We start from the raw sequence: 13565 nt of genomic DNA, 5'->3' as shown, positions 1-13565 counted from the left end.
CTGCAAACCCACCCTATCTTTTATGACGCTAAACCGATAAACTGCTAAAAAATGTATCTTTATTACAGATAACCAACAACTTTTAGTCTTCATTCAGATGCGGCCACATCAAATTACACTGTCGGCTTTTGGAAAACCAGTTTCACTCTAGGCGGCGCAGGGGCTGCTGGGTAAATTCAAGGATCACAAACACAAAAAGAACGCATGAAAAATGAATGAATAAAAAAATGAAAGCCCAAATACTGTCATCATCTATCAAAAGCAGTAAAACACAGTATGAGAAGTCACAGTTTATCTTGGTATTAGATACACCATCAGTTACGAACTAAAAGCTGCTGCTTTTTTCACATGCTTTGAACCCTGCGGCTTAAATGCATTGATTGACAGAGTAAAAGACATGCTAGTAAATATAAATTCTTATCTGTTAGTTTTAGTGGGATTCATTAAATTCTGAAGAAACTATTCCACATAAAACATCCTGATTATCCAAAATGGTGTGTAAATGGTGAAAAAAAGTCCCTCACAGCTGAGCCGTGAGATCTCCTCTCTCCCACCCAGTCTTGGCGATTAAATTATCCCGTGCCACAAAGAAATAAAATGAAATAATGTTAAAATTAGTCCATTTGTTTGTGTCGAGCAGATGGTATCACTCACTGTAATGTCTAAAGTGAACCTGAACTACACTACCCACAATGCTCCCTGCGTCGACCGGCCAATCACGTCTTGTACTTAATGATTACGTCATCAGCAAGCAACAGCCTGTCTGCCAAAAACCACTGACCTACAGGTCAGGGATTAAAATGTTTGATTTTAGGGTTTAGAAACATTTTTACTATTAAAGTAGACCTGCACTGAAATAAATGCAGTCAGCTCTTTGGACCAAAAAATGACTTATACTCGTATTTACACATAAGATCCTTCTGAATGTAGTAAAGTAAATCTGAAAGCCCAGATCTGTCATTCAATGGAGAAATCTTCGTTTAAAAATGACAAATTTGCAGCTAAAATTTGGCCCTCCGCAAAACTGTCATCACATCCGGGACGTTGCCGAGACGCAAGAGAGAAGACCCTATCCCAGCATGCATTGCGTGCACCAACTGAAATTTGTGGATTTACATTGCATCTCTTACAAAAGCACCTTTTTATTGTCTTATACAGAATCATCGACTTTTTAAAAAATTTCATATTGTCTTGCGGTATGTTTGGTGAGTATACATTTGTTTTATTTTTGCTTGAAAATTATTTTTGGGGACTTTTTCATACGCCCATTTGATTGAGTGGTGTCGCATTGAAAATCTACTGTCTTTAGCCTCCAGTGTTACCGTTGCGGGGTACAGATGCGGGACCCGCAAAGAATCCAAGTCATTAAAAAGATACAAACCTCTCTCAGTGGCCACGGAGCTCTGCGGCTGCGGTTACTGAGACTGTGTGGCGCTGCGGATTTTTGCGCAAGAAGTCTATCCTTGTGGGCTGCCGGAGCGCTCCGCATTAAAACAGCGAGCGTAGTCTCTGGACTTGTTGCCAAGTTGGCCGCACCTCCATTCAGTAGACAGGGAGGTGGTGCCGGAGTTCTCCACAGCTCTGCACAGCAGACACAGGGGTGGTGTGAGTGGCCCGCTGCGGTGTTTACTGAGCCCGCAGACTCAGTAAGCGCATCGGAGGCAGTGAGAGCAAGGCTTTGGGGAAGAACGTCACCCGCTGATCTGAGCATGCAGAGCTGTATCTCGCATTCATTGCAGCTTACGTCATTTCTCCACTGAATTACAAATTTGCGCTTACAGATTTACTTTACTGCATTCATAAGGGTCTTATAAATACATATCAGCTATTTCTTTCTGAGATCTGACCACATTTATTTCAATGCAGGTCTACTTTAAACTTTGCTCACTTTACCAGCAAAGAAAATGTTAGACTGAAAGTTATCGTAATGAAATTTATCGGAAGATAATTGGTTCGATGATAGTTTTAAAACTTATCTGAAAAGCTAATCCACTAACAATTATCATTTATCGGATTAGCTGAACAGTGGCCCCCACTGGTTAATATGTAGATAGGGGAAAAAAACATGAAAATAAAACCTAATTATTCAGACGATAAAAAGAAAAAAAAAAAACAGTGAAATGTATATTGGTCAAAAACATTGAATTTGACATTGGAAGAACGACAGGGTACCTGAGCAGGAAGAAGAGAGGAGGACGTTTCAGTGGAAAACCAAGCAAACCTTAGTATTAGCCTTACAGTGGAAGCCACTACTGCCCCCCCAACTGTCAGTTCATGATCTTGGGATGAGAGCCCACAGCAAATAATTCTATAGCAATACCGTGACCAACATTAGATGCTCCTCACTGTCCTTGTGTTGCCAGACTTGTATGTGGCTCAAATACGGTTACTGTAAACTCCCAGAATACTTATCATGTTTAACCTTTGACCTCGCAGCCACCTTTAATCTCACATTGTGTGTGAAATGACAGTTTACTTTTCATGTTTAAATAAGGTTGCTAAAAATTACAATTAAATAACACAAGAAAACATGCTTTACGTGTGTAAACTCAAATGTAAACACAAATGCAAAACACTTTTTGAAAAATAGTTTTTAATTCAAAACGTAATTTCGTCAGACTGGCAGTCTAACATGGCAGGCGTTACTGGGTACAGGTGGGGGAGCATAAGCTGTGCCATGTGTGGACATTGCACTTCTATACTCCCCCCGAGCGACAAGTCCACCAAAGAAACTGCTGTTTTGGAGGGTCTGCAGGTAGCGCAGCCTCGGTGCTGCTGCAGTCTCTCCAGTCACAGCCGCCTCCTTCTGCATCAGCGGTGAGTTCAGGTGTCCCTCTACAGCCGCCACCTGAAGAATGAGTGAGTGAGAGAACAGAAAGGAGAAAGAACAGGACAGAGGGTGAGGGATCACTGCTCAGACAATGATCTCAGACATGTGGCTACAAAGAACTGAGTAAGAATAAAACATAAAACTCAAACATGCAGGAATGTTGTGATATTTGATGGGACTTGAACACTTTACCTTGTCTGCCACAAAGTTGTGCAGCTGCTGGGGACAGTTGGACATCCTGATCTCCACCTGCTGGATCTGGATCCCCCAGTCCTCCATGGTGGCCTCCAGAGTGGACTGAGAAGACACAACAACATGCCTATGTTTACATGCAGGAGACACGCCCACTAATGGAGTCGTACTACCAACACTACAGTATAGAGAAGAATGAGAGGGGAGCTGATTCTAGACCAGTGATGCCGGTAACGCGTTACTCTAATCTGACCACTTTCTTTAGTAACGAGTAGTCTAACGCGTTAATCTTTCCAAATCAGTAATCAGATTAAAGTTACTTCTCCAGGTCACTGTGCGTTACTATTATTTTTGCATTGTGGGTCGATAGCAGCATTAAACTTGGTCCGTGGACAGGGGGTCGGGGTTTGACTGAACTGCCCACTTTAAGCGAGCTGTGAGCTTTTCATTGGCGGTTTTCTGCAGCAGCTATGACTCGTCCTCACCTCTTAAAGCGCGGTGACAACAGCACACCTGCACTGAGCTTTACAAAGACATTTTTATGCTTTTTTTCTCCTTCTGAGCTGAGTCGCTCGTATCTGCTCGTTAAAAACAGCTGATCCTCCACGACGCGTCAACAACTAACACTATTTTCCACTCAAATGCACCTAAACTCTCTTTCTGAGGACCACATGATGTGAAAACGCAATAAAACTTTCTTACTACTCGCTCTACACATCTGACTGCACCCCCACCCACTCGGAGAACATCATCGTTAAATTTGCTGATGACACAACAGTGGTGGGGCTGATAACAGGGGGAAACGAAGCGGTCAACACTGCAGCACTGGTCAAGAAGGCCCAGCAGTGACTACACTTCTTGAGGGTGCTTAGGAAGGAGCAAATAAGCACACCCCTGCTGGTGACCTTCTATTGCTCCACTATAGAGAGCCTGCTGACCTACGCAGTGTCAGTGTGGCACTCCAGCTGCACTGAAGCTGATAGGAAGGAAGAGACTGCAGAGGGTAGCAAACACTGGCCAAAAAATCATTGGCTGTCCTCTGCCCCCCATTTCCATCATCTACACCTCCCGTTGTCTTAGTAGGGCCAAGAACATTCTCAAGGACAATACACACCCCAGCTTTCACCTCTTCAACCTGTTGCCCTCTGGCAGGCGCTACAGGTCCATACAGGCCAGGACAAATAGACTCAGAGACAGTTTCTTCCCCAAAACCATCACCATGTTGAACAATAATCTGCACTAAAAACGGACTATATTAGGTACTGAGTCGCACCATATCTATCTCATTTGTAGCACAGGACTTTTGCACATTTTTCAGTTGTTACATTGTTTACATCGCCTATAGTTGTCATACAGTTTTACATTTCCTTTGGCACTCTCTCAATTGCTACACTGTTTACACTGTCCACATGTTACACAATTTTACATTTCAGCAAAGGACTTCACGTGTTTCTTTATGTGATATTGTTGTTTATTCATGTTATATTGTCTGGTATTGCACTGCGTGCACTTTTTAAGGAGCAGCCCCCCTAATCTCGTTGTACTATGCAGACTGTGTTTGCTGTGTATAATGACAATAAAGGCTTTCTATTCTATTCTATCCTATTACCTGTAAATCTGGTCATGTTTTCTGCATAAATAAATGTTATCCATTCTTTGTGCTCAAACCCCAAAGCAGGGGCGAATCCAGATGGAATGGGGGCATGGGGAAAGGATGTCCCCCCCCCCCCCCCCATAACACCCCTAGATTAAAGGTCCAGTTTTGAAGCCTTTTTTTTTTACTACCTACTTATAATAATAATAATTTTTGACAAGTAAAATGTTTAGAGATAATTTAAATGTTAGAAAGAATTTAATAGTTACATTTATAAACAATGTAGGTTAGAAATTGCAAGTTTTACTGTTACAGTGCTGTCAACAGTTAAATATGAGGTCAAGAAAGAGGTCTTTAGTTTACTTTTTATAAAACAAGTATTTATTTTCATTGAAGTCAAGAAAGGGTGACTATAAAGTGAATTTTGGCAAAACAAGTATCACTGTCATGTTGAGGTGGCAGAGGGTTGTTGTCGACAGCTGGGGAAAGTAAGTAAAAAAGTAACTAGTAATCTAACTTAGTTACTTTTACAATTGAGTAATCAGTAAAGTAACTAAGTTACTTTTTCAAGGAGTAATCAGTAATCAGTAATTGGATTACTTTATCAAAGTAACTGTGGCAACACTATTCTAGACCACTAGATCCTGAACAAGACGTCTGACAGCAGAACCTCCTCACACTGGTTCATCATCAGAGAGTCTAAAAGCTGGTGTACCTGTATGATGGAGGTGACCTCTTCCTGCTCTGACAGGATGTCACGCAGGCTCATTGTGCTCAGGACCTTCCTCACAGCGGTCTGAGCCAACAGCCGGATTGCCACGTGCACGTCGCTGACGTTGGTCACACACTTGGCGGCGTTCTGGACCCGGTAGCAGATCACACCATCAGTCCACACCCGGACAAGATCTTCAGTCACAACCTGAAAGCAGCAGAGCAACAACAGCTGTTTTCTTCATGATCTGGACGTGAATCGAGGAAACAATTATTTTCTTTAACAATATGAAACAAAATGTTTTGACTTTTACTGTCAGAAGTCACAAACTGATGCATATACTTTGGAAAGAAAAATGTGTTTGATGTGAGAAATTGTAAAGACGTCCAGCTGAGATCCAGATGTGGTGAACTGTTGTATGTGCAGGTGCACTATGCGCTCTAATGAGTGCCGCTCTAGTTTGAATGTGCTTTAAACGTCTCTGACTGTGACACACACTGATGTGTTGAGTGTAAGTGGACGTGTGTGTCGTACCTCCTGTGGTGGGATGTTGAAGGTGATGGTGCGGACGTCGACTCTCATCAACGTGTCCGTCCACGGCAGGACGAAGACCAACCCTGTGACATCACAAGAAGACAAACTAAAGCCGCCGCAAACAAACACAGTCATGATGAAGCTTCTGCACGAATGTTTAAGAAACACTTCCAACCTGGTCCTCTGTTTCCTCCTCGCCAAACGCGTCCCAGGCGATAGATCACAGCCCGCTCATACGTGTGAATGACCTGTGCACAGAGAGAAACCACATCAGTGCTCACAAGTCAGTCTGTTCTTTATCTACGTTTATCCTGGAAGTGGACAGTGAGAGATGTTCAATCAGCTCATTTTCACAAAAAAGCTTTGATCACTTACAATATTTATCATTTAAAGACATTTAATTTAACACAAAACATATAAGTAAAGAAACATTATAGAGGATTAATGTGCAGAGCTGTAGAATAATAATAATAATAAAAAAACAGAATAAACATGAAGTCAGCCTCAATAAGTGACGTGATCAGACCAGCAGTTTGTCCTGCAGCCTGACGACTGCTTATCGACTGTCAATAATGATCAAAAACTGACCTTAAAGCACCTCCATATGGAGAGGGGCAGAGTGAACAGCAACATGAGGTAGGAGAGAAGCACCAAGAACCAATCACAGCAGCTCAAGACGCCATCAGGACTCTGCAAGACTGAAGGAAGGAAAATTTATTGACAGAACAAAATCAGTTCAACTCATTCAGCTCATCTGTGGAAATCAATTCAAGGAGTGATTTCATTAAAGACAATTAGAAACAGCAGCACACAAAACACATGAGGACAACAAGCAAACTCCACACAGAAAGGCCACAGGTGGGAATCAACCCATGACCTTCTAACTGAGACAACAGTGCTAACCACTAACCCACCATGCTGCCCCCATTCACTTTTTATTTTATTGTGGTCGCCATCTTTGTCTCTCAAAATGGTGATGACTGAAGTGATTGGAGGTTTATGTGATCACTGCTGTTTGTTTGTTTGTTTGTTTGTTTGTATACACAATGACTCAAACTGTAGATTCCAAAGAAAGAAAGACGAAAGAAAGATGTTTACAAGTCATTTTTTGTTTGTCCAACTCAAGTCTCTGGCCATCTGATGTGTCCTGAACACTACATTGTTCAGTTTTACTCAAATTCTGAATCCAAAGCTGTATGATGGCGCGTCCACCGAGGGAGGTCTTGGCTCCCGCAGAAAATGGTTCAATCTGGTGAAATCTGACACTTTATTTGGACCCTTTTTTTTTTTTTTTGGTGACTGTGCAACATTAAATTTTATTTCAATATTTTTGAGGTAAGGCACTTGTTTGTTTAACCTGAACATGACCAGGAGAACTGTTACCATCATCAACAACATCATAACCTTCAGATTATTAAGGTTATGAGTTTTCATCACCCATTACAGGCGCACTCTGATTGGCTATCGGTTCCATCTGTTTTTGCTTAAGGAAGTAGGTATTCATGTATGACAGACTGGCGTCCTGTCCTGGGTGTGCCCCGCCTCACGCTCTATGACTGCTGGAATAGGCTCCAGCCCCCGTGACCCTTAATTGGACTAAGCGGATGAAGATGAGTGTGCGTGTGTGTGTGTGTGTGTGTGTGTGTGTGTGTGTGTGTGTGTGTGTGTGTGTGTGTGTACACTCATCTGTGTGTAATGATAACAAATTTGATGATTATTATTTTTTTTAATCATCATTATATTTTAATTAGAATCAGCAGTGCTGTTTATCACTTATACATTTGGACTATGTCTTAATTTCACGTCCTAACAATAGGTTTCCAGCCCCGTGGGGCTTGGACCCCTAAATTTCATCTGCGTCACCAGGACAGACAGGACTGGAGCCTTTTCATGGAAATGATGCGTTCAGTCTTCCTCCATTGTCCAGCAGATGGCGTCCACAAACACCATGAACCTTCACATGGTGAACCAAAAATTATGAAAATGTTTCCAAAGCCATCAAACCTCTTGAAAGCCTAAAATATGATCATTTTAAACATTATAAACCTCCCATGATAAACTGGTAAATGTGTGGATTACCTGTCTGATGTTTTTGTCGTCTCATTTTTTCACTTTCTTTTGTGTCGTAGAGTTCCACAGTTGTAAACATTTTTGCTGAAAGTGAACCTCCTGCTTCCTGCTGACAGAATGAGCTCCTTCCCTGATCTCACATCTGATGTTAAGTCTTGTGCTTTGTTCGGCACAAAGCTTGCTCATTCATCATAAAGCTTGTTGTCATGACAACTGAGCAAGCTTTGTGCATTGATGTCATAAAGCTTTGATGTCATAAAGCTATAATGTTTGAAGCACTTTACTGCTTTTCCTCTCAGATTGTAGTTGACAACAACGTTTACTTTGCCTCAGGATTAGTTTTAGTGTTTTTCAAACAAACATGAACATAATCCTTAACCATCAACAATAAGAAAACATACACACATTACATACATACATTACTATGTAATGTATGTATGTAATGTTAGGGTGACCCTTATTTGGTGACTTTTGAAATGTTTTGCTCCAGTGGCAGTTCTCCACTGAATTACTCCCTGGGCAAGACCCCCTCCGAGTCCCCCGCCCCCGGCCAAAAAAATTTGCACAAACAGCTATTTAAAAAAAAAAAAAATAAATTTTGTTATTAATATTTTACAAGTGCCCCTTCAGCTGAAATTGATATCAATAGACTGCAGGCTACGAAATAGCTCAAAACATCCATGAGTTGGAAATTTGAATAAACACGTCCTCACAGGTTAAATGTCTGTCATTAGACACTTTATGTAAATCCATCTTTCAGGGAGGAACAATTAGCTCTTTTATTAAGGTGCATTTAGCTAAATATTTAGCTTGATGTTTGTAAATATTAGGCTAAATGTGTAAATACTTAGTATTAGCTAATCTGCTAAAGTTTTTGGTTTGACAGAAATTTGATAATGTACTATTTGGCTTTTTTTCTCCTTAATTTTTGCTCTTCATCTGTGGGTCAAAAGAAATTCTAAACTAAAATATTACTAGCATCCCCATGCCAATGAAATCAAATGTGATTCTTTTTTCCCCTCAAATAAACCAGTTAATTATGACGATAAGCCTCATTTTAAATATTATTATTATTATTATTATTTTGTCAGTGTACATGACATTTAAAAGAGTTGCCAGCTGATGGAAATTTTTTGTAAAAACACATACTCTTGCAGGCACACAAAAAAGGGTCAGATTTAGTCACTTCAGCTCGTAATGTGAACACAGCATAAGTTCTTAAGCCGTCTTTACAAACAGGCAGGTTCTCCTTTCTGCAAACTTTTTTTTTTCCACAAGTGGGCAGTTTGTTCTCTCCGGTGACATTCAAACCCGTTCTTACATCTTGTCTGTCTGCTTTCAAAGGCTGCCTTCTTTGTTTTTGCTGGATGATCCGCGCACAGCAGGAGAGCACCTGTTCCCGGGTTCCTGTCGCACACCGAGAGGATTCGGCTGTGTCCAGCTCTGGACGCAGCCGAATCCTCTCCATGTGCAGCAGGACATTTTACACAATTCAGATAAACATGCAAGAATTATAGAGCTGTATTTATAATATTATGAATGAGATGTGCGTTATTTGGAAGAAAGTTGAGGTGTAACGGACTTTAGCCCATGAAGCAGCCCGTCTTTTCCCCTCCCTTACAAAGAGGTGAACTGTCCACTGCACGACCCTCCCAGTTTCTTTCACCTTCTCACTGCTTCTGTGAACTCTGACAGCAAGCAGGGCGCCTGCAGCTGCCTGCAGGGGGCGCCAATTTGCCAATTCCACACACAGTGACCAGAAAACCATTTTGCAGTGGACATTATTATTATTATTATTATTTGTTTGTTTGTTTTTTCAATGCTCCTGCCCACGGTGCAGCCCCTCCAAAAATGGCGCCCCCCGCAGCAGCTCATATGGCCTGTACTGAAAACTGCCAATGTTTTGCTCTCACCCTTCTAAATGAACCTGTTGTGTGGGCCGCTGAAGAGGAGGTACTGCTGGCCCACCACCACCAGAGGGCACCCTGCCTGGAGTGCGGGCTCCAGGCACCAGAGGGCGCTGCCGCCTCACAGGAGCAGCCGGGGTGACAGCTGTCACAGGTGATGAGTGTCAGCTGTCACCAGGATATCTCGGCCAACGTCATGGATCCCGAAGGGCATCAACCGGCTGTTGAACGGCCAATGGAAGAACAGGGCGCACAGGCGCCCGCAGGAGGAATGATCGGTGAGTTGCAGCGGATCCTCACAGTTTTCACGGCTCGGTTGGATTTAATGACCGAGCAGAACGTCCTCCTTAACCGCAGGGTGGAGGCTCTCGCCGCGCAGGTGGAGGCGCGCCCTCAGGGCGCTGCTGCGGCTCTCCCTCCTGTCGACCCTGTGCGTAACAGTGACGTTCCACTGGTCGTTCAACGACCCCTCCCACCTTCCCCGGAAGCATACATAAGCCCTCCAGAGCCGTACGGAGGTTGTGTGGAGACGTGCGCGGACTTCCTTATGCAGTGTTCGCTCGTCTTCGCACAACGTCCTGTCATGTACGCGACTGATTCTAGCAAGATAGCTTATGTAATTAATCTGCTTCGCAGCAAGGCACGCGCTTGGGCTACAGCGCTTTGGGAGCAAAATTCACGGCTCCTTCTGACATATGATGGGTTTGTGAGGGAGTTCAGAACAGTGTTCGATCACCCAAATAGAGGAGAGACCGCTTCAGCCGTGCTGCTGTCAATGAGACAGGGACGCCGGAGCGCAGCTGCTTATGCAGTCGACTTCCGCATCGCGGCTGCGAGGTCCGGCTGGAATAACACTGCCCTCCGCGCCGCCTTCGTAAACGGACTGTCGTTGGTCCTGAAGGAGCTCCTGGTGGCTAAGGACGAACCGCGGGATTTAGACGGGCTTATTGATCTCGTTATACGATTAGACAATCGGTTAGAGGAACGCCGTCGGGAGCGAGGCGAAGGACGTGACCGGATACGCGCCGCCTCTCTCCCTTCCGGGTTCGAAAAGGGGCCGCCCTCCCCACGCTCCACAGCCGCAGCGCTTTGTGGGGCAACAGCTCCCCCTGTTGACGTTGTTAGGGAGACGCACAGGTCCAAAATGGGGAGGCTGATCCGTGGAGAGTGTTTTCTCTGCAGCTCAACAGAGCACACACAGAGAGACTGCCCCAAACGGCCAAAACGTCAACACTCGCCCTTAGAGACTGGGCTAAGGGGGGGTCAAGACATTCAAGTGAGACACACACAAATTGCCACACGACTCCCAGTCACAATCCTGAGCGGGGATTTAACCCTTCAAGCCCGAGCACTGGTGGACACGGGGTCAGAAGGGAATCTGCTAGACAGCAGATGGGCAAAGGAGGTAGGGCTCCCTCTGGTGGCGCTTCCTACGCCATTGCAGGTGCGGCACTAGATGGCACCCTCCTCCCTTTACTCACACACAAGACACCACCAGTAACTCTGGTGGTGTCTGGAAACCACCGGGAGGAGATTGAGTTTGTTGTAACTCCTGCCACCTCCCGCGTGATTTTGGGCATCCCATGGATGTTAAAGCACAATCCCCGGATCGATTGGCCGTCTGGGGTGGTGGTTCAGTGGAGCGAAACCTGCCATCGGGTGTGTTTAGGATCCTCGGTTCCTCCCGGTTCCCAGGCTAAGGAGGAGGTCAAAGTCCCGCCCAATCTGACGGCAGTGCCGGTTGAGTACCACGATCTTGCTGACGTCTTCAGCAAGGATCTGGCACTCACCCTTCCCCCGCACCGTCCGTACGATTGTGCCATTGATTTGGTTCCAGGCGCTGAGTTCCCGTCCAGCAGGCTGTACAACCTCTCACGACCTGAGCGCGAATCAATGGAGACCTACATCCGGGACTCATTAGCTGCCGGGCTGATCCGGAACTCCACCTCCCCGATGGGGGCAGGTTTCTTTTTTGTGGGCAAGAAAGATGACGGACTTCGTCCATGTATTGATTACAGGGGGCTGAATGAGATTACGGTTCGCAACCAATACCCGTTGCCATTATTAGATTCCGTGTTCACCCCCCTGCATGGAGCCAAAATCTTTACTAAACTGGATCTTAGAAATGCGTATCACCTGGTTCGGATCCAGAAGGGAGATGAATGGAAGACGGCATTCAACACCCCATTAGGTCACTTTGAGTACCTGGTCATGCCGTTCGGCCTCACAAACGCCCCCGCGACGTTCCAAGCATTAGTTAATGATGTCTTGCGGGATTTCCTGCACCGATTCGTCTTCGTATATCTAGACGATATACTCATCTTTTCTCCGGATCCTGAGACTCATGTCCGGCATGTACGTCAGGTCCTGCAGCGGTTGTTGGAGAACCGGCTGTTTGTGAAGGGCGAGAAGTGTGAGTTCCACCGCACCTCTTTGTCCTTCCTGGGGTTTATCATCTCCCCCAACTCCGTCGCTCCTGATCCGGCCAAGGTTGCGGCGGTGAGAGACTGGCCCCAACCCACTAGCCGTAGGAAGCTGCAACAGTTCCTCGGCTTTGCTAATTTCTACAGGAGGTTCATTAAGGGCTACAGTCAGGTAGTTAGCCCCCTGACAGCCCTGACCTCACCAAAAGTTCCCTTCACCTGGTCGGATCGTTGCAATGCCGCGTTCAAGGAGTTGAAATGGCGCTTCTCGTCTGCACCCGTTCTGGTGCAGCCCGATCCTAGTCGCCAGTTAGTGGTAGAAGTGGACGCCTCGGACTCAGGGATAGGAGCTGTGCTTTCCCAGAGCGGGAAGACTGATAAGGTCCTTCACCCGTGTGCCTATTTTTCCCGCAGGTTGACCCCGGCCAAACGGAACTATGACGTCGGCAATCGAGAACTCCTTGCGGTGAAAGAGGCTCTTGAAGAGTGGAGACATCTGTTGGAGGGAACGTCCGTGCCATTCACGGTTTTCACTGACCACCGGAACCTGGAGTATATCAGGACCGCCAAGCGGCTGAATCCCAGGCAAGCCCGCTGGTCACTGTTCTTCGGCCGTTTTGACTTCCGGATCACCTACCGTCCCGGGACCAAGAACCAGAGATCGGATGCCTTGTCCCGGGTACATGAAGATGAAGTCAAAACGGAGTTGTCGGATCCACGGGAACCCATCATCCCATCGTGGCCACCCTCACCTGGGACGTAGAGAGAACCGTCCGGGAGGCCCTGGCACGAAGCCCGGACCCCGGAACTGGGCAGAAGAACAGACTTTACGTCCCACCAGAAGCTAGGGCTGCAGTCCTGGACTTCTGTCACGGCTCTAAGCTCTCCTGTCATCCAGGGGTGCGAAGAACCATGGCAGTTGTCCGGCAGCTCTTCTGGTGGGCGTCCCTAGAGGCCGACGTCCGGGATTATATCCAGGCCTGCACCACCTGCGCCAGGGGCAAGGCTGACCATCGTAGGGCTTCGGGTCTGCTCCAGCCGCTGCCCGTGCCCCATCGCCCCTGGTCCCACATCGGCCTGGATTTTGTCACGGGTCTCCCGCCGTCCCAGGGCAACACCACCATCTTCACGATAGTGGACCGATTCTCCAAGGCGGCCCACTTTGTGGCCCTCCCGAAGCTCCCGACGGCCCAGGAGACAGCGGACCTCCTGGTTCACCACGTCGTCTGGCTGCATGGGATCCCAACAGACATTGTCTCAGATCGCGGTCCCCAGTTCTCCTCGCACGTCTGGAGGAGCTTCT

At 45.9% G+C, this 13565-nt stretch overlaps 1 protein-coding gene across 1 annotated transcript; it reads right to left on the bottom strand.

The window, feature by feature from the left end:
* Positions 1-2614: 2614 nt before the first annotated feature.
* LOC117515525 (erythrocyte band 7 integral membrane protein-like) lies at positions 2615-9400 on the bottom strand. The gene is made up of 7 exons (XM_034176161.1): positions 9313-9400; positions 6451-6560; positions 6038-6110; positions 5863-5945; positions 5332-5535; positions 3023-3127; positions 2615-2848 (listed from the first exon to the last, which is right to left on the bottom strand). Exons 1-7 carry the CDS (start codon positions 9398-9400, stop codon positions 2615-2617), a joined length of 897 nt encoding a protein of 298 aa, XP_034032052.1.
* Positions 9401-13565: the final 4165 nt, after the last annotated feature.

The sequence above is a fragment of the Thalassophryne amazonica genome, chromosome 1, assembly GCF_902500255.1.
Source record: "Thalassophryne amazonica chromosome 1, fThaAma1.1, whole genome shotgun sequence".
Lineage (NCBI taxonomy): Eukaryota > Metazoa > Chordata > Actinopteri > Batrachoidiformes > Batrachoididae > Thalassophryne > Thalassophryne amazonica.
The sequence above is the reverse complement of the archived record's forward strand: the minus strand, read 5'-3'. Positions and strand labels throughout refer to the sequence as shown.